The sequence below is a fragment of the Lissotriton vulgaris genome, chromosome 10 (assembly GCF_964263255.1).
Source record: "Lissotriton vulgaris chromosome 10, aLisVul1.2, whole genome shotgun sequence".
NCBI classification, from domain to species: domain Eukaryota; kingdom Metazoa; phylum Chordata; class Amphibia; order Caudata; family Salamandridae; genus Lissotriton; species Lissotriton vulgaris.
In genome coordinates, this window is record NC_141698.1 from 56,442,798 (window position 1) to 56,464,376 (window position 21,579).

General features: G+C 45.7%; 1 protein-coding gene across 4 annotated transcripts in view; it reads left to right on the forward strand.

Moving 5' to 3' along the window:
• Window positions 1-21,579, forward strand: part of GGA2 (golgi associated, gamma adaptin ear containing, ARF binding protein 2) — a 73,161-nt gene that overhangs the window by 40,267 nt on the left and 11,315 nt on the right. For all 4 annotated transcript variants that reach the window (XM_086940440.1, XM_086940438.1, XM_086940439.1 and 1 more), the window contains exons 12-15: window positions 3,274-3,329; window positions 5,631-5,803; window positions 11,464-11,666; window positions 17,079-17,248. In XM_086940440.1, coding sequence (XP_086796566.1) covers window positions 3,274-3,329; window positions 5,631-5,803; window positions 11,464-11,666; window positions 17,079-17,248 — 602 coding nt within the window. The remainder of the gene's footprint in view (window positions 1-3,273; window positions 3,330-5,630; window positions 5,804-11,463; window positions 11,667-17,078; window positions 17,249-21,579) is intronic.

Below are 21,579 nucleotides of genomic sequence, written 5' to 3' on the forward strand. Positions count from 1 at the left end.
CACGTGGTTATGGGAAAGAACTGTTGCAGGTTTATTTTCATACAACAACGTATGACGATTAGGTGGGTCATCTTACGGGTGATCCAAAGCAGGCAGCCCCTCGCTGACCCGCATGCCTAAAGAGCCGTTTTGCACGGTGAGTTGATGCTCTGACGGTGTAGCACATTGCCATCTTCGTTATACTCCCGCCCCCCCTGTCAGGGCGGAGCGGTGCGGCACACCCCCGGTCGGTTCAGGCCCCCCGACCGCCCGAAGGACTAACGGGGCGCCGTCGCGGTTTCCAGGAACCTCCTGTGGCTCCTGGTCCTTGGCTCTGACACCCTTACTGTGCCATGCAGAGGTACCCTTACTGTACCATTCTGCCGCAGATGTACCCTTACTGTACCCGTCTGCCTCCAGATCGCCCTGTACTCCGCCACAGCTCTGGGGGAGGCCCCGTCGATGACAGAGCCCCCCCACCCACTCCGCTACTTACAACCTGCTGCTGATAGTGCCTCTTGAACATCCAGGAGGAACATATCCATCCCTAAACCAGACAAGTGCACCCCATCCCTATTGAAGTACCCTTCGGTCTTTTCTTGTATGAGTGCATGCCTAATGAAACCCAGGCCTCTCATTTCCATGAACTTCTGCATGGACCTGTTGACCCTCCTGCGGGAATGCTCTATCGCTGCTGGAGATCTAGCTCCCCTCCATTCTTTACGTGGGACAATTTCTGACCAGAGAAGCTCAGCAGCTCCTAACCTGTTGCTCACAGCTACCAAGTCCTTCTGCATGACCTGAATCAGGGCCCTTCTCCCAAGTGTGACCAGGTCATTCCCTCCCAAGTGGATGATGAGGACATTGGGGGGCCGCCCCTTAGTGCAATGTGCTGATCAAGCTTGGACATTAAGTTGCCCCATTTCATTCCCCGAAGGCCCAACCATACAATCTGGGTTTGTGTGAAAGCCCGGGTCCACTTCTTGACCTGAAACCCGTGTTTAATGACAGCGGCTGTTGAACCTGCAGCAGATGTCTAGAATTCTCAATGAGCCTGTTTACATTCATGTTCATTGGTTTGTATGTGGCTCACTGCAAACCTAAGTTGCTTCTAGCAGCTTCAGAGAGAGGCTGTGAGGTCCACCTGTAGACCAAGCTTCCAAGTAGGGTTGGGTCTTAAGCTCATGGTTACAGTGATCCATCTTAATTGTAGACATGCAGTTATAAGGCTCTCTTAGGTTGTAATTGTCTGGCATTTCCATGTAGGATACATATCGCATTCAGTTTACAGTCTGTTCATGTGGCTGTGTGTATTTGTTTTCCGTAGAGTCTGAATTGAATGTTAGAAAAGGTAGCTTTTAGTTTGCCTCTGAGGAGCCAGTGTGCGTGTGTTCATGGGTAGGTTGTTCCAGAGATAGGGTGGCATTACTGCAAAAGGTTTAAGAAAAGGGGAGCACAAATGCACCAGGTTATGTGCCTATTTCAAAGGAGTGAAGAAAGACGTTGTACTAATGAATCAATTGACACTATATGTGTTCCTGATATATTCTAATATTTTATTTATTATTATTTCATCTTTTTTATAGATTTTTTTTAGCTAATAAGGAATATATACAGACATGGTGCTTGTATATGTGACATAAATATTATGAATAGGTAATACAAAAAGTGGTATCAAAGAATCAACGAGGGTCAATTGATAGGTAAGAATTTCTTACCTATCAACTGACCCTCGTAATCCCTCTGTTTATTATAAAGACACCACTAGGAATTTTTTCCTACAAGTTATAATGCGACACACTCGAGAGTCATGGTGTAATTCATATTCGACATATACCCTCAGAGTATAGTCATCACCATTGAACCCTACTACAGTAAACGTTATTGTGTAAGAAATACAGACTTCCTGAAGAAGGCTCACGCCGAAACGCGTTGAATGGGAATGTGCTTCTGTATTTTATGAACTGTTTTGATTCTTTGATACCACTTTTTGTATTACCTATTCATAATATTTATGTCACATATACAAGCACCATGTCTGTATATATTCCTTATTAGCTAAAAAAAATTCTATAAAAAAGATGAAATAATAATAAATAAAATACTAGAATATATCAGGAACACATATAGTGTCAATTGATGCATTAGTTCAACGTCTTTCTTCACTCCTTTGAAATAGGCACATAACCCGGTGCATTTGTGCTCCCCTTTTCTTAAATATTGTTTCCCTGCTAGGGTTTATCTCATAAGGCAGGGGCCCCTTTCTTCCAAACATATTACTGCAAAAGGTGTCACCCTATCGCTTGTAATGGTGTTGGGCCAGACAACAGGCTGTCTTCAGAAGAGTGGACTGTAGTGGGTGGGAGAATTGGTACCTTTTTCTCTCACTTTGACAGTATTTGGTGACCGGTTTCTAGTAGGCATCATGTTGTGATGATCTTGAACGTCATTCTTGTTTGCATAGGGGCTCAATGGAGGCTTTTAAGTGGGTTGTAATTGAGTGGCATGGTCTTCAGTATTTTGAGAATGGTAAAAGAGAAGGACATGTGATCACAACTTGTCATGTTCAACTATGAATCTCATCTTGTTCTGTGCCATGTTTCTTAAAATCCTTGTCACCCTCATCTGTGTTCTTAATACTATACAATTGATTTTATAGCTGATTTGCACACCACTTGCATGTGTTGTATAATCAATGTTTGTGGTGAGAAGAGTGCTTATTTGTCCTCTCTGAAGGTAGAAGCCAGATATATAACACAAAATGGAGGGGCAGAATATGAGAGGGATCTGTTTAAAGTGAGATTGATAAGGAAAAAAGTGGGGCTAAAGCTGTGATGCGCCAAGAACTAATACACTTACGATTGCGAAAACATCTTTGAATTGTATAAAATAACCAGACACTTCTCCCTTTTATTGTATTATAAGAAGTGTATTTAATTTTATAAGAGAACTCACTGGGGGGGGGGAGGGGGTAACAATGGAATGTTATGGTGACCAGCTTACATTGTCTTACATTGTTTTAAATTATTTTATTTAAAACTCCTGACCTCATCGAGACTATACAATGTACGGTTGGATGTCTTTTAGATTATTTTATGAACGATTGTATCACTATGAAACTTTTATGGCCTTTGGTGGAAATAAAGTATTTAAATGAAATTAGAGGGGAACCTTAGTCTCTCATATTTCTAAGATATTCATCGACTTTGGGCTAATGGGGGCCCAGTGATAGGTGGGGGTTACTCGTAGGCTGGTAGGAGGGCTATCTTTTCATGTCTTACTCTTTCTTCGTAGAGCTGAAAGACTCACCGACCTTCCGGATGACATCCCCTGACACTGGACCTGCACAGGTGAGGCGGTGGTGACAAATGACTCATTTCAAGCCATTTGTCAGGCCAAACACAAATACTAAGTTCAGAAAAGGCACATAAGCCAGGGGTAAAATTCCTGTAGGTTCTGGAGACTGCTGCCTGGTAGTGAAGGCTGCTATAGCAACATAGCATGCTTCAACGCTTCGATGTTTGCAGGGTTTACTTGGTGCAATATTATGGACCAGTCAATTGGATGCTGTATATACTTATACCATATGCATTGACTTGCAATCAAATGTACTCAAATGTTTTACTGATCGAGAAGGGGTTGTGTATCACTACATGGTGGACAAATTATCAACCTCACAAACATTTCGTCCACAACATCAACTACCATTTTATTGTCAAGGTTAGTATATGTAGCTAAGTGTAGATGTATTCTTTTTAACTCCACATCTACTTACCTTGATGATATATTGAAAGTTGATATTGTTGAGTCAGTATTTCTATGTGTCGCTATTTCGACCACCGTATAGTGGTAGAACACTCCACCGACTATTATGTCTATTGGGCCGCACTGGCCTACAACCTAGCAGTAGAAAGCAACCCTGGACCCACTACTCATCTTACCCGGAAGAGCCCCTGGGAACCGAGATACTAACAAGGACTGGGCCATCCTTTTTGCAGGAATACTCTGGCTTGGCTGATGTGTGAGAGGATCAGTGCTAACCCCTTGACGTCTTCATATTCCAAGACAAAAGGGCTACCCAACTTCAGGCGGGAGGGTAACTGGGCAGGTTGCTTTGAGAATTTGTAACTGCATTATGACAATTTATGACTGTTGCTTCCTGTGTAACCTGGCACATTCTGCCCGACACTTCCTGTACAGTAAACCTAACAACCCGAAAAAAATATCCCTTACTATAATATTATTTAAAAATAATGTAAAATTAATTTACAAACAATATCAATCAAAAATAAAAACTTAATATAGTAAACTAAAACAGTATAATAAAAACGATATTATTGTACTCTATAATTTAAACTTCGATATTAATGAACATTTTGAAAAAACATACGTTGACCCTCGAAATGTTTTGCCCCCCCACATTTTTGTAGTGAAAATAATTTGACCATACAATTATTGCAACACAATATTTTTAATTGATATTTTACTCTAACATAGAATAATGTATAGGAACGACAGTAGAAAGGACTGCTCGTGGAAAATCCACAAAGAAACTGAGATGAATGTAAGTTATTTCTGGGGTGCTGTCCAGGGTTAAAGCTTACCAAACAAACTTAATATATGGCCTGGTGCTTTTGTATTTACCAATGCTTCTGGATAGCCTAGTATTTCTGTCTGGCCTGGTCATGTGGCATCTATTCTTGCATGGATTGGTGCTCATTGTATGGAATGGTGATTCCTGAATGGCCTTGCACTAATCTAGTGCTTCTGAAAAGACCTAGTGCTTCTATAAGCCTTTGTGTTTCTTGTATGGCCTGGTGATTTCATAGTGGTGTTTGTTCTATTGGTTGCTGCTCACCATACGGCTTTGTACTTCCTGCATTGCCTGATATGTCCTGTATGGCCTATTGCATCTGTATCGCCTGTTATTTCCTGTATGGCCTATTGCATCTGTATCGCCTGTTATTTCCTCCATAGACCGTTGCTTCCTGTGTCCCCTGTTGTGTCCAACATGGCCTGGTGCTTACTGTCAGATATGTTGCATCTGGGATACCAGGGAGCTTTTTGTTCTTTTTGCCTAGTCCTTCCATATAAAATGGTCCTCTGGAAAACCGCTTGTATATAGTCTCCCTGGATGGCGTTATAGCACTTCTTGCGTGGCCTCAAACTCTGTGCGGCTCCTGCATGGTGCGTAAGATTCAGAATTTGATATTTTATGCAAGTCCTCTATCCATGCTGTTGGGTCGACCTTGCTGCACACAGACCTCACTGGGACCCAGATCATATGGTTAGGCCAATAGGGACATAGTAAGCACCACTGGGTAGACAGCCCATTTGAGGAACAGAAGCTGTCGCTCCGCCCTGACTACGGGGGAAGCTGTATGAACTTTTGGAAGCCATCTTTAGGGGGGTTAAAGCCTGATGAAACGTGAGCACAAACGCGGGAACCCCTGGGTCTTATCTCCCTGGTTTTCTTGTTCATCCTCCTCCTCTAAGGTGAGAGGTTGGGTTTATGGATCTTCTGTTCCTGACCTATGTTGATAGTAGGGCTTATCCACTGCCCTTGCCTACTCCTCCCACCTGATTTCTGTGCTTTAGAATTGTACTGACTCCTCACATCTTTTCATTTCAAAGCATTCATTGTTTTCCAGCTCGCGATGCAGAATGGGTTCCCAAGTGCCCAAAACTCTCCTCGAATCCAAACCACTGGAGGGGGAAGGCCCCTTGGGGGCAGCGGTGACCAGGACCTAGGCTCAGTATTGGATTTTGGAACCTCGCCTTCCCTAAAACCACCTCTGTCCCCTTCATCCCACTCTGAGCTCAGGTGAGACATAGGTTTACACAAATACAAACGTATGTTTATAAAAGTGACATGGCTTTTTTGTTAAGAGAAAGCATCAGCGCCAAGAGATTCTGATGTTACGGTATATTAATAAGAGAAGACTTTGCGCTAGCACCATTTCAACTAAAGGAGGCTTAAAGATGCTTGAGGAGATGCTAGTAATGACATACAGAAGCCAACTGTGACTTGTAGAATACATTACAGGTGCAATACATTGAGCTGCAGTGAATATAGATTGTTTACGCAACCGTGAGCCGAAGGGCTGGAGTCAAGGACTTGAATAAACAGAGTATTATTACAACTATGAGACACAGGGTAAGAGTGAAGGACTTTTATAAACAGCCCGTATTAGTACAAAAGCCACACCTGGGATAGAAGTGAAGGACTTGCAAAAACAGAAAGTATTAGTACAGCTACCACAACCGGTGCAGGAGTGGAGTACTTGCATAAACAGAGAGTATTGTTAGAATTAGGAAAACCAAGCCTGGAGTCAAGGACTTATTATTATTATTATTATATTTGAGTTTGTAAAGCGCACAGATACCCTAGGGTTTCCCGGCGCTAACAGAGAAAAAGAGGCAGAGAGACACAGGTGGGAGACAATTTAGACAGAGAAAAGCCAGGTTTTCAGGCCTTTCCTGAATTTCAGGTAGCAAGATTCAAAACGCAACGAGATGGGGAGTGTATTCCAGAGTGATGGCGCCAGATAAGAAAAGGAGCGACCACCAGCTCTGGTGCGTTTGAAACGGGGCACGGAGAAGGTGCCAAGAGAGGAGGATCTGAGGGTACGAACTGGACAGTACGGGTGAACTAGACTGGAGAGGTAGGGAGGGGAGTTGCCTGTTTTGATCCGGTGCATATAGCAGAGGGCTTTGAATTTTGCTCTTGATTCGATGCGCAGCCAGTGAAGGCTGCGCAGGGAAGCAGTAGCAGAGGCAGTTCTAGGCAGGTTGCAGAGCAGACGAGCTGCCATGTTTTGCACCACCTGTAGTTTGCGTACAACCTCCTTGCTAGCCCCAAGGAGGAGTACGTTGCCGTAATCTAACCTGGAGGTTACTAAAGCCTGGACCACAGTTCTTTGGGTGTCTGGCGGAAGCATCCATGCTATTTTTCTCAGCCACCGCATGATGTTAGTACAGGTGGCTGAGACTTTCACAGCATGCTGCTTCATGGACAGTTGGTTATCAAATGTAACTCCCAGGTTGCGAGCCTTGGTGGATGGAATCGGCAGGGGACCCATTTGCTGAGGCCAGTGCTTAGGGCCCCAGAGAGAGGTGTCAGGACCGAATAAAAGGAGTTCGGTTTTGTCACCGTTTAATTTTAATTTGTTGGTCTGCATCCAGTTGGCAATATTAATGAGCCCAGATCGGAGGGATGAAGTGGAGGCGTGTTTATTTGAGGAGAGAGAAAAAATGATTTGGGTGTCGTCCGCGTATGAAAATATAGAGAGACCAGATTGTTCTGCCAAAGAAGCAAGAGGACTGACATAAATATTAAAGAAAAGGGGGCTTAAAATAGAGCCCTGGGGAACACCGTGTGGGGACGGGAGGGCAGTGGAGGCAGAAGTGGAGGAAAAGACCTGAAAGGTGCGTGCGGACAGAAAACTAGCGATCCAGGCTAAAGCCGTGCCGTGGATACCAGCAGCCTTTAGGGTGGAAAGGAGGATGTCATGGGAGACGGTGTCAAACGCAGCGCTCAAGTCCAACAGGATAAGCGCCACCGTCTCCCCTCTGTCCACCTGCTGTCTAATAGTCTCTGTGACACCTAAAAGGGTGGATTCAGTGGAGAATCCAGCCCTGAAGCCAGACTGGGATGGGTGCAGGAATTTTGTGTCCTCAATATGAGAGGAAAGGCAGAAATTGATGTGTTTTTCTAATACCTTGGACAGGCAGGGGAGTAGAGATATGGGTCGAAAATTGGAAGGGTTATTGGGATCAGCATTAGTTTTTCTAAGAAGGGGAACCACCATAGCGTGTTTCCAAGCTGCAGGAACGGTGGCTTCCGACAAGGATGCGTTCAGGAGGGCTAGAATGGGTGAAAAAGCAGGAGTGTCTAGGGTGCTTAGAATTTGAGGGGGCATGGCATCAAGTGGGGAGCCAGATTTGATTTTAGCCATGAGTTTAAAAAAGAGTTCTAACGAGATTGGGTCCCATTTGTCAATGGAAGTGTGATGGGCAGGAGTAATAGTGTCCAGGGGGACGATGGTATCAGGGTCTGTACTGAGGGGATTGTCCAATACTCGTGGGGGGGCATCAAAACCGGCATAAATGCGGTCTATTTTCTCTCTGAAAAAGTCAGCAAGTGTATTGCATTGATCTGTGTCCAAACAGGGAGCTTTTGGCAGATTAGATTGTCCAGAAAGTTCTTGGACTGCTCTAAAAAGAGCTTTTGGACGGTTTTGAGCAGATAGAATAGAGGTGTTTACATAATTAGCTCTAGCATTTTTGCACAGGGAGTGGTAATATCGGAGTTCTGTTTTATAAATTTCTTTATCATTGGGGGAATACTCAGTTCTCCATCTGCGTTCAAGTTTCTTGCACTTGGATTTAGCGCATTTAAGTTGGTCGTTAAACCAAGGGGCAGGGGGGTGAGTAAAGTTTTGTTTTCCATTTCGGGCCGGAAGACAGATGTCAATGGCTGAAGAGAGCCATGTGCTAATTCAATTTTCATCTTTGGTAGTGATATTATTGGGTAAAGAGGGTCGGGTTATAGCGAGGTGGCGATTCAGTTGTTGCAGATTGAGTTTTTTCCAGTTTCTATTCGGTCTGAGGGTCTGGATGTAAACTGGTGGACCGACAACAGCAGTAGTCAGGATGTTAAATTCTACAATGTAGTGGTCGGACCAGGTAATGGGTTTGGAGGGGAGGCAGGTGAGGACATCAAGGTTTGAAAAGATGGGATCAAGTAGATTACCTGCTTTATGTGTAGGGCCAGTGTTGTGAAGATGTAGATTAAGAGCGGCCAAATCTTGAAGAAGGTGTGTACAGATAGGACAGAGTGTGTTGTTAAAATGGATATTAAGATCACCAAGAAGAAGAAAATTCGAGGATTGCATCAATAAAGGAGCTATATTTTCCGGTAAAGCAGACTTGAATAAACAGAGTATTATTAAAACTATAAGAACCAGGGTAGAAGTGAAAGACTTACATAACCAGCACGTATTAGTACAGCCACCACACCCAGGGTAGGAGTGAAGGGCTTACATAAATAGAGAGTATTAGTACAGCTACCACAACCTGTGCAGCAGTGAAGCACTTGTATAAACAGAGAGTATTATTACAACAAGGGGAACCATGCCTGAAGGCAAGGACTTGCATAACCCTCTATGAGACGCAGGGCTGGAGCAAAGGACTTGCAAATCAGAGAGTCTTTTTACAACTATTATGGAGGGTGCAAACAGAGGGCATTATTACAACATTTAAACCCAAGCTGATATGAAAAGAGACTAACTGCTCAACTCTGAACTGGAGTGTACAGAGGCTGGCATTTGCTATCATCCGCACTGACTGCATGAACAGGGGGTAGTATCACTAGTTTTTGAACAATGGGTGACTTAGGGCCTCATTACGATGTCGGTCATTAAGCATTCTGACCGACTCCTTGTCAGGATTCCTTTCCGACCGACTCATGTTCGCGGTGTCCAACCAACCGATTACGATGTTTCTGAACACCGTTCGGTCTGACTCCCGTTGACTTCAATAGGAGCCTGTGTTGCGACCAACAACACAGGCTCCCTTTGAAGAAAGGGGTGGTTGCCGAAAACCGTGCTCCTGTGGCAGGCACTCCATGGTGCCTGCCACACTGTGCATGGTTGCAAAGAGGGGTTCCATGGGTACCCCCACGGGTCCCAACCGGAGGCCTCAGGGTGAAGGGGGGCCAGCTATGGGCCCCCAAAGTCAGTGTCCAACAGCCGATCTGTGTTAGACAAACCAAGTCGGAAAGGCTGTCTGAATCCGACATCGTAATACATCAGTCGGAAACGCGGTCCGGAGACCTGCACGATTCTGCTCCGACCAACTCGGAGTCTCCGAATGCCGGTCTGTACCAAATTGGACAGACAGAACGGTTACCTACCATCATAATCGGTTGGTCGGAAATGTTTCTGAGTCGGTCGGAAACTCACAACTTGTACCATCACATGTCAGCAGGCCACTACTGTTTCAGGCTGGTCCTTACATCTGTGACTGGGGGTGAGTGTCTGAAAAGTTTCAGCGCTCCATCCATCTTCTCCTTGTGTTTGCTTTGTTCGCCCTAAGTTGGCAGGGTATGCCTAGACGTGGGTCCCTTGCTCACGTTGCCACTGGATTCAAGCGAGCCTGGCTGATGAGGGCTGTTAGCCCGAAATCGGTCCCAGGATGCTTGTTTCCGGTCCAGGGAAGACCTGGCTTGGCAGTTCGGGCTGGACTGTTCTCATGAGGCACAGGGTCAAGACTGATTTGCATATAGCTGGGTCTGAACTGGGGTGGCAAAGTGCGCTAAAGAACAACAATGGATTCAACCCAGATCTGTGACCGGGGGTGAGTGTCTGAAAAGTTTTAGCGTTCCGTCCATCATCTCCTTGTGTTTGCTTTGGTGCTTACATCCCACTGTTAGTTTGTTCTACCATGTTTACAAGAGGACACTTTCCCAACATCTTGGACAACATACTGAAGCCCACAGAAAGCCACAGACACTGAAGCAACATTCTATCCAAGTGAGGAACTGATTTCTAACATGTAGGGTATGAGCATTACACTAAGTAAACTATGTCTTAGATAGCTCTTTGATGCGCTGCTTCGTTTCAGGGAACTTGCCATTTTTGAGGACATAATCTTACTTAAACTTAAAGTTTATGGCACATTCAGAGCCTTTTTATCTCTTCAGTCTTCATGACGTCAATGAGGACAGTGCCTTGGTCAAGGTAGAGGGTTGAGAAAAAAACAACTGGAATATATGTGCTGACTAACTTAAGCTGGGTCTGCGCAAGCTCTTTGTTCATGGAACATGAATGTATATGTGTACATATCTGATCTGGGTCCCTGTAATGCCATGTATTTGGCCTTTCCTCTGAATGACATTTGAGAGCTTGAAAAACATAGGTGTTCGTGATCCACTCTTTAGAAAATAGGTACAGGGAATCAGCTGTTGTCAGTGAGGATGTGCTGTGACTACAAAAATAATTAGCAATAAAAACATCAGCAGAGCCACAGAACAGCTAAAAGTTTCAATCAAAAAGTGCAATATCCCATTCCCGATCTGCAATGAGGGTTTACTTAGTGCCACAGATGACAAGATTGAAGGGCCCACGTCATATTGGGATCTTCTTAAACACATGCACTTTGTTACCTGCCATGAAAAGTATTTGTGGAAAACAATTTGCACATTTCCTACCAACAACTGAATCGCATGCCAAGTGAATCCATAACTAAGGTGGGAAACTTTTTATACTTAAGTAGCTGTTATCTTTCTTGAAAGTATGAGTATGTTGGTAAGATCCCATGAAGTGCATTTATTCCTTATGAGAAGTGCCTGGAATCCTCATCGGAACAATACACTGACTATGACATGGATGTGTGCGAACGCGGGAGATAAAAGTAGTTTTCAGGCAAACTCATGAGTCTTTTTAATTTCTCATTTTTACCTTGCATTTTTCTGTTTTTTAGACAATTTCCCGGGGATAGACTGTCCCCACTTGACCTGCCTGGTCCCAATATGGAGATGCAGCCCCATTGTGAAAAGAACGCTTCTTGTGAGGGAACTCCAAATGGACCTCGTCAACAGGTGCCGGTACCTGCACTGCCTTCGCCTACCTCCCTCGGTGCCTCCCTGGACAGCCTCTTCATCCCGTTAGAGTCCATCCGACCTAGTAAGTGAGATCCTGTTTTGTTCCAATCATGCAGAAGTGCAACGAGGGAGTAGAAATATTACCTAAGTGAGGTGTCTTTTATTATCATCTTAGCTCAGGAAGTAATGCACAGACCAGCAAGTGTTGCAAACTTTAGGATGTAAGGCAAGATTCATTACGGTGTCATTGAAGCGTTCATACATTGCCCCTTATAAATACATTTCCATATTTATAATCTGTATTTATGTAGCTCTTTCGCCAAACCAACTACTCAAGAAGTAGTTGATACAAGACATATCATGAATGAAATACAAGAAGAGAAACAACATTGTGAATTTAGATAAACAAATTTAAAAAAAACAATGAAAACCGCATTCATCATGCAGGTGGGGAGATGAACTGGGACAAGGAACAAGCAGGCTAATTTGAAGAGATCAAATAAAGAAACGGAATGTAAACAAAAATCGAAGAGTAGAAACTGGAAGCGGCAAGTCCATGAATACATTTGTTGCTTTGGGCTCCTAGTCATAGCCATGATTGGAAACAAATAATCTTTTTCTTAATTAATCACTTCAGAAACATCACAACTGTGAACAGCCAATTGGTTGTTTACTGTTGTGGCATTCCAGTTCTTGAATGTGGCATAGTGTCAATCTTTCAAAGACCCTCCCCTCCCCCGCCCTGAGTCATACGGATCTCCAGAGCCTTAAGTGAGCTGGCGGTATGGCAAGTGTTGACTGAGCCATATTGGTGATATGGCGAGTGTTGAATCAGCCATATTGGTGATATGGCGAGTGTTGAATCAGCCATATTGGTGGTATGGCAAGTGTTGAATCAGCCATATTGGTGGTATGGCGAGTGTTGAATCAGCCATATTGGTGGTATGGCGAGTGTTGACTGAGCCATATTGGTGGTATGGCGAGTGTTGACTGAGCCATATTGGTGATATGGCGAGTGCTGACTGAGCCATACTGGTGAAGAGTGTTGACTGAGCCATATTGGTGGTATGGTGAGGGTTGACTGAGCCATATTGGAGTTATGGCGAGTGTTGACTGAGCCATATTGGAGTTATGGTGAGGGTTGACTGAACCATATTGGTGGTGTGGCTAGTGTTGACTGAGCCATGTTGGTGGTATGGTGAGTGTTGACTGACCCATACTGGTGGTATGGCGAGTGTTGACTGAGCCATATTGGTGTATGGCGAGTGTTGAATAAGCCATAATGGTGGTATGGTGAGTGTTGAACGGTGGCCTCTCCGTCATCCCCTGTCTGCCTGGGGTCTGTATGTCTCTGCAGGAAGCAGTCGCATTACCTCTCACCACCTTCCAGGCCTCCTTCCAACGGATGTTGCAGATCTCTGCCAAGTCAACTAATGACCTGTGACCCTGACAGGGCGGCTGATGAACCCACCATGTCTGCTGCAGACTCGTTTTCGCTCTGGGAGAAGCAGCAGCATGCTCTTGAAAGTAGTGGGAAGAAATCCCGGATGTAGGTAGGGGACAGTGGCAGGATGGCAGTCTTTTTTAGGTATAACCTATTGACAGCTTTGGCCATCTCGCCAGCCTCATGTTATGTAAAAAATCATAATAACAATACTTTCAAGCATGCATTAATTCAAGGTCTTGCAGTCACTTCATTTGCCCATTGCTCTGTTCAACCTCCATTCACATTTTGCTTCCACTCACCACATCATAAACCATGGATTACAGAGAGTGACAGCATTTTTCTCCTGATCACATGTGCACAGCCATCTGAAAAGGAGTGCACATCAATGCTAGGGCTGTTGTCCCACTCCTTTATTTTGATATGTTTGGCAATTGGTTCGCATATTACATATGTTAGCAAAAAATACAATAATTTCAAAAAAGGCACACTTGCCAAGGCCAGACCTATTGAGGGTTGGGTGGAGGTCCACAGAACACTGAATTGCTGGTTCTTTTGGAGTCAGCTAATGAAAGGAAGGACTCTGTGGGAGAGAGCAGCATTTTCAACCTAAAGCTGCAGATGGCTACCTATCTACTAAGGGCTGTTTGCCACATTTGTGTTCCAGGAGACACTGTAGAGCTTTACTCGGATTGTCTATGAAAACACCTGGAACCAATTGATGGAAACCAACCCAGTTGCTGAGGACTACCCAGCCGCAGTCCATGCAGATAACAGCAGTGGGTCGGTATTTATTTAAATTTCCCTCTGCATCGTCCCTCGAAATCCCCCTTACCTGGCCCCACTTCCCCACCGCTGTTACCTGCACGACCGCGGCTGAGACTACCCATCTGTAATTCTATATATACATACAATAAATAGAAAACATTATAGAAGACAAGGACTTGAAGGAAGTAAGCCAGCCTACTTCCGGTGTTGCTCCCTTTCTGACCAGTGTTAAGTTTGGAATGGGTACAAAGTCCACTTACTAAGCAAAATCTCAATTCTTGGGATATTTGCTCTAGAAAATGTTCTGCCACATAACACTGCAAGGCCTTTTGATTTTGGTTCTGCAATAACTGGAACCATTAATCACCAGAATAACACTGAGTTCTCTCCCCTTTCTATTGGTGCAAGAGAGCGGAACACAAAAGTCGACATGCACCGTCCTCCTGTACCTTTACGTAGAGAAGCAAGGTTCAGGCAACTAAGAACAACACAGTTAACCCTTTTTTAATAGCAAAACATTATCCAGTCCATTTGTTTAAATGGAAAACAAATGCTGTTGAGAGTGCCAGGGTTTTAGTGGCCTACACACAACTGATGGCAGAGGCAGTAGTATGTGCCAGGATGATGGCAGAGGCAGTAGTATGTGCCAGGATGATGGCAGAGGCAGTAGTATGTGCCAGGATGATGGCAGATGCAGTAGTATGTGCTGGGATGATAACAGATGCAGTAGTATGTGCCAGGATGATGGCAGAGGCAGTAGTATGTGCTGGGATGATAACAGATGCAGTAGTATGTGCCAGGATGATGGCAGATGCAGTAGTATGTGCCAGGATGATGGCAGAGGCAGTAGTATGTGCTGGGATGATGACAGAGGCAGTAGTATGTGCTGGGATGATGGCAGAGGCAGTAGTATGTGCTGGGATGATAACAGATGCTGTAGTATGTGCCAGGATGATGGCAGATGCAGTAGTATGTGGTGGGATGATGGCAGAGGCAGTAGTATGTGCTGGGATGATGACAGAGGCAGTAGTATGTGCCAGGATGATGGCAGAGGCAGTAGTATGTGCCAGGATGATGCAGAGGCAGTAGTATGTGCTGGGATGATGACAGATGCAGTAGTATGTGCCAGGATGATGGCAGAGGCAGTAGTATGTGCTGGGATGATGACAGAGGCAGTAGTATGTGCCAGGATGATGGCAGAGGCAGTAGTATGTGCTGGGATGACGGCAGATGCAGTAGTATGTGCCAGGATGATGGCAGAGGCAGTAGTATGTGCTGGGATGATGACAGAGGCAGTAGTATTTGCCAGGATGATGGCAGAGGCAGTAGTATGTGCCAGGATGATGGCAGAGGCAGTAGTATGTGCCAGGATGATGGCAGATGCAGTAGTATGTGCCGGGATGATGGCAGAGGCAGTAGTATGTGCCAGGATGTTGTCTGAGGCAGTAGTATGTGCCAGGATGATGGCAGAGGCAGTAGTATGTGCCAGGATGATGCAGAGGCAGTAGTATGTGCCAGGATGATGGCAGAGGCAATAGTATGTGCCAGGATGATGACAGAGGCAGTAGTATGTGCCGGGATGAAGCAGAGGCAGTAGTATGTGCCGGGATGATGGCAGAGGCAGTAGTATGTGCCAGGATGATGGCAGATGCAGTAGTATGTGCCAGGATGATGGCAGAGGTAGTAGTATGTGCTGGGATGATGACAGAGGCAGTAGTATGTGCCAGGATCATGGCAGAGGCAGTAGTATGTGCCAGGATGATGGCAGAGGCAGTAGCATGTGCCAGGATGATGGCAGAGGCAGTAGTATGTGCCAGGATGATGACAGAGGCAGTAGTATGAGCCGGGATGAAGCAGAGGCAGTAGTATGTGCCGGGATGATGGCAGAAGCAGTAGTATGTGCCAGGATGATGTCAGAGGCAGTAGCATGTGCCAGGATGATGGCAGAGGCAGTAGTATGTGCCAGGATGATGACAGAGGCAGTAGTATGAGCCGGGATGAGGCAGAGGCAGTAGTATGTGCCGGGATGATGGCAGAAGCAGTAGTATGTGCCAGGATGATGTCAGAGGCAGAAGTATGTGCCAGGATGATGGCAGAGGCAGTAGTATGTGCCAGGATGATGGCAGAGGCAGTAGTATGTGCTGGGATGATGGCAGAGGCGGTAGTATGTGCTGGGATGATGGCAGCGGCAGTAGTATGTGCCAGGATGATGGCAGAGGCAGTAGTATGTGCCAGGATGATGGCAGAGGCAGTAGTATGTGCTGGGATGATGGCAGAGGCAGTAGTATGTGCTGGGATGATGACAGAGGCGGTAGTATGTGCTGGGATGATGGCAGAGGCGGTAGTATGTGCTGGGATGATGGCAGAGGCAGTAGTATGTGCCAGGATGATGGCAGAGGCAGTAGTATGTGCTGGGATGATGACAGAGGCGGTAGTATGTGCTGGGATGATGGCAGCGGCAGTAGTATGTGCTGGGATGATGGCAGAGGCAGTAGTATGTGCCAGGATGATGACAGAGGCAGTAGTATGAGCCGGGATGAAGCAGAGGCAGTAGTATGTGCCGGGATGATGGCAGAGGCAGTAGTATGTGCCAGGATGATGTCAGAGGCAGAAGTATGTGCCAGGATGATGGCAGAGGCAGTAGTATGTGCTAGGATGATAGCAGAGGCAGTAGTATGTGCTGGGATGATGGCAGAGGCGGTAGTATGTGCTGGGATGATGGCAGCGGCAGTAGTATGTGCTGGGATGATGGCAGAGGCAGTAGTATGTGCCAGGATGATGGCAGAGGCAGTAGTATGTGCTGGGATGATGACAGAGGCGGTAGTATGTGCTGGGATGATGGCAGCGGCAGTAGTATGTGCTGGGATGATGGCAGAGGCGGTAGTATGTGCTGGGATGATGGCAGCGGCAGTAGTATGTGCTGGGATGATGACAGAGGCGGTAGTATGTGCTGGGATGATGGCAGCGGCAGTAGTATGTGCTGGGATGATGGCAGAGGCAGTAGTAGGTGCTGAGATGATGGCAGCGGCAGTAGTATGTGCTGGGATGATGGCAGAGGCGGTAGTATGTGCTGGGATGATGGCAGCGGCAGTAGTATGTGCTGGGATGATGGCAGAGGCAGTAGTAGGTGCTGGGATGATGACAGAGGCAATAGTATGTGGCAGGATGATGCAGAGGCGGTAGTCATTGTCATGGGTTGGTGTCTACACCTATTCTCTTCTGCCCTCATCATGGAGGAGATGGTCCCACTGCTTCTCATGTTGCGTGTTTTTTCTTCTACAGGTAGCATTGTCCCGGTCACGGTGTACGATCACAATGGCCTGAAGGTCATGTTACATGTGTCTTCAGAGACAGCCCCTGAGCGACCCGATGTGACTGTTTTAGTACTCTCCATACTGAGTACGGCACCAGAACCTACCCAGCACATCATGTTCCAGGCTGCAGTTCCTAAGGTGAGCATCCAGGGTGGAGTGGGGGCTGTAATGTAGAGTGTTCTCCGCTCTGGAAAAGGTAGCACTGAATGCCATTTGTTAATAAGTGATTGCAGTTATCAAGCGCATGCATTGACCCACGTTATCTTGAGGTGCTCCCGCCGTGACTCATGTGAATATCTCTAAAACTCCTCCAGCAGCGACTCCATACGACTCTCCTGCACCTCGGCAACGAATAGTGCCAGTGCGCATCTGCCACCCCGCTCGAGCCAGTAGCGGCCCTAAGTCCAGTAGTAACCCATGAGTATCTGCAACAAATCTTTAGCAGTGATGCATAAAGTATCTGTGTCAGCCTCAGCAGTGACTTCAGAGCGCCTTCATGACCACTCCAGCATTGGCCTTTATGAATATTCTTCGCAGCCCTCCAGTGCGGGTCCTCAAATGCCCCTCCTGAATCCCTCCAAGAGTGACAAAATATTTATCCTCTACAGCCCTTCAGCAGTCACACTATGCCACACCCCCACCCTTAGTGACCATATGGGTATCTCTCACAGCCCTCCAGCAATGACCCAATGCAAATCCACCACACCCCATCAGCAGTGATCCCTGAATATCTATTCCATCCCCTGCAGCCCACCAGACTTGACCTCAGAGTATCCTGCCATTCCACTCCTGCAGTGACCCCCAAATTGCTTGTCATCAGTAACTTATATAAGTTTTTGATTCCTGTGTCCTGCAGTGACCACACAGCATGTGCCACACCCCAATAACAGTTCCCCAGTGCGCTCGCCGGTAATGACTCCTGTGAGTATTTGCCCCCTGCAGTCACTGAGTACTCTTCTGCATCCCTCCACACCCCTCCAGCAGTAACCCCAGAAATCCAAAAAACACTCCCAACAGCGACAGCTAAACATCCACAACAGCCATCCTTCAGTGACACTCTTGAGTATTTGTCGCAACCACCCATCATCAGTGACTCCACTGAGTACTCAGCTCCCTTGCCCACATGACCCAGAATACCCTTCTCACCTCTCCAACATTGCCAGTGTCAATGCCTCAGTGTACCTAGCCCACACCTCCAGCCTTATTATTACACCGCTGCTTCCATATAACAATGACCCTTCTGCACCGCTGCAGAAAAAGCCCCTTACTACTCTCTGGCCATAGTCCCCATGACAACCCCAAGCAACGGAGACTGTCGTTCACACTGAGGGTTTAGTCCCAAGCCATCTGTCCATGTAGGTTCTGGAGGGATCAAGGCGCCACTGGTGACCACTACAAAGGAGGCGGCCCTCTGATATTGTTTCAGAGTGGGAGAGATAATCTCAGCTATGAGGCCTCTTAAGAAGGTGTTGAATAGTGGAAATCAGTTTCTCTCAGTCCCAGGAGGCAGGAAACACCTCATCAGGTCACCATAATCCACATAGAAGACATGTCCTTGAATAAGGAGAGAGCTACAGGGGCTATCCTTCGAACACCATTTTGACCAACATTATGAGTTAACTTGAGAGAGTGCTGCACGTCCTACTGTAAATCTCCATCCACACTGAGGCGCATTGAGAATGATCAGTGCCACTGCTGGGCAGCATCAACAGAATATTAACTTGTTTTCTATAAATTGAGTCTATCCGTGAAAATTGTGGGCAAAAGTGCATCAAAACACCGACTCGGCCCAAATCAAGGAAGCACAGTAGCACCAGTGTTCGAAAGAGCCCCCGCAGATTGAGGTCTCAGCCGTGGGCTGACGTGCTCAGACAAGGTAAGCTGACCCGGGCAAACAGTGAGGTGGGTGAGACCACAGATGTCAGAATTTGGAGTGGACACATCTGCTCATCCTAACAAACAATAGAAGAATATAAGACAACTAAAAACTACAGGAAACACACCAGGTGGTCTTTTCTTAGTCTAATTATAAAAGGGGAGCAGCTAACTGGAAAGAGGGGGAGAAATGAAGTCTCCCTACTCCCTTGCTTTAATTACAGCATAATTGACTCTAATAAATCAGATCAAACAATATAGGAGCTCAGAGGGAATACGGAAAGGGTCGCCCTCCACTCACAATCAACAATACAAAATGAGACCCAATCCAATGGCGTACGCATATATCAGTGACTCAAGGGGGGTCCAAAAAGTCCTACTCCCCACTACTCTCTTATCCACATTATAAAGAGGTAATGCACTGTACTCCGCCGTGTTTAAAATACCTGTTCTCCTGGGCAACACAACAGAACACCCACTCAAATTGAAACCAAAATATAATGGTTCACAATAGTCCACACCAGACATTGGACCTTACTCTAAATAGAGGAAAAAATGTGCGAGAAGCAAATGACCCCTCACGGAAACACCACCATCGGGGTAACTGGTATGCAATTTCCAGACAGGCCCCTGTCTCATCATCGGTGGTCACTTGCTTCTCAAAGGAAAATAAGATGAAAGGAAAGAAGTGTCCAAAACAAACAACATATAAAGTGACAAAGTGAAGTGCAGAAAAAATCTGCTGAAAAAATCAAACAACATATAAAGTGACCAGCATATTTTTTATTTTCCTTTGAGAAGCAAGTGACCACCGATGATGAGACAGGGGCCTGTCTGGAAATTGCATACCAGTTACCCCGATGGTGGTGTTTCCGTGAGGGGTCATTTGCTTCTCGCACATTTTTTCCTCTATTTAGAGTAAGGTCCAATGTCTGGTGTGGACTATTGTGAACCATTATATTTTGGTTCATTTTGAGTGGGTGTTCTGTTGTGTTGCCCAGGAGAACAGGTATTTTAAACACGGCGGAGTACAGTGCATTACCTCTTTATAATGTGGATAAGAGAGTAGTGGGGAGTAGGACTTTTTGGACCCCCCTTGAGTCACTGATATATGCGTACGCCATTGGATTGGGTCTCATTTTGTATTGTCTAATAAATCAGAGACAAAACTGAACTGGCAAAAGCAGTGGGCCAGACCCGGCTTGAGGTGCGTCATCTATGAAAATGAGTGTCCCTAGCACCTTGAAGTGCAAAGTAGTGTAAAATTGAGAATGCAACTGAGATTGCGAATCTAGAGACAGGAAAGCAGATGTAGAGCACTCCCCAAGATTGGATACCATGGGTAATTCCAGAAAAGTACAAAAGAAATACTCATGCCTGATTCAGAAAACACTTTGCAATCCTACCCGTTCTTGTCCAAAAAGACATCTGTATATCATTAAAGGAGTGAGCAGTGCATTCTTCTAGAGAGCAAGAAAAAGAGAGAGGAAAACCTAAAAGGAAAATACCCTAGTTCTTTTTCCTGCTATGGGGAAGGTTTCTGGTACACAGAATCCTTCACCAAAGCAGGAAGGATTTTGGGAAACATTGGGCACACAAGAGCTTCCAGGTAACGCTAATTGGAAATGATATGTGAAATCAGAGCTTCTTGTAGAAATCATAAACAGCACCTTGGAGGACGCGAAACAAATGAGAGGAACCAAATCTCTCTTCACAAGGTTTCATGAATCAACAACAACCTGAGGAGGAGAGCAGGTCTGGTGAGCAAAGACCCAACCAACTGGAGAAGAGCAAGGTGGGCGGGCTATTCTACCCAATATCTCTTCTTTCCAAGAGAATAGCAAGTTTTTTTTAGTTTTTTTTTACAGGATTTTATATAGCGCGAACTTGACCCGAATCGGGTATCAGAGCGCTTTACATAGCACCAGTTGCATTGCATGAGGACACATTAATTTTTGTTAGGCACAGGGAGATTAAGTGATTTGCCCAGAATCACAGGATGTTCAGCGTCATCAAACCAGGGATCCTGGAACAGCAATGGAGTTTTTGCCGCCGACATCCAACCAGCAGAAATCACTAGTAAGTCAAAGAGCCTATAGCAAAATAGCAAAATTGGGAAATGGTAGCATCAATACAAGAATACCCACCAGAATCTAAGCAGAGTCTCCAAAGACCTTCCTTGCTATCAAGGTACCTGAGTCTCATTCATCTTGAAAAAGGTGTATTGGTTGGTGGTTCACCCCTTCTGACCTTACTATTTTGAGACATGCTCCGAGCCAATTTTATTTACACTAACATAGTGCCATCTGTGACTACATCCTCATAACACTTAATAAATGGTCCCTGAGATTGTCTTAAACCCATCTATAAAATATGTGTGTGTACTCTCCAATTGGCACAGTCATCTAATCTTTCCTTTAAATACTGATACAAACTTTTCCATCCCCTTCCCTCCCCTACCGAACCGCAGGCATTCCTTCATATATGACCAGGGTACACCTATATCCTCCAATAATCCAATTGTGAGCGTTGGGCCGTACCCTTGCCTCACTCCAGCAGTGACCTGTTATGTTAACCTCTTACACTGCTCCTTC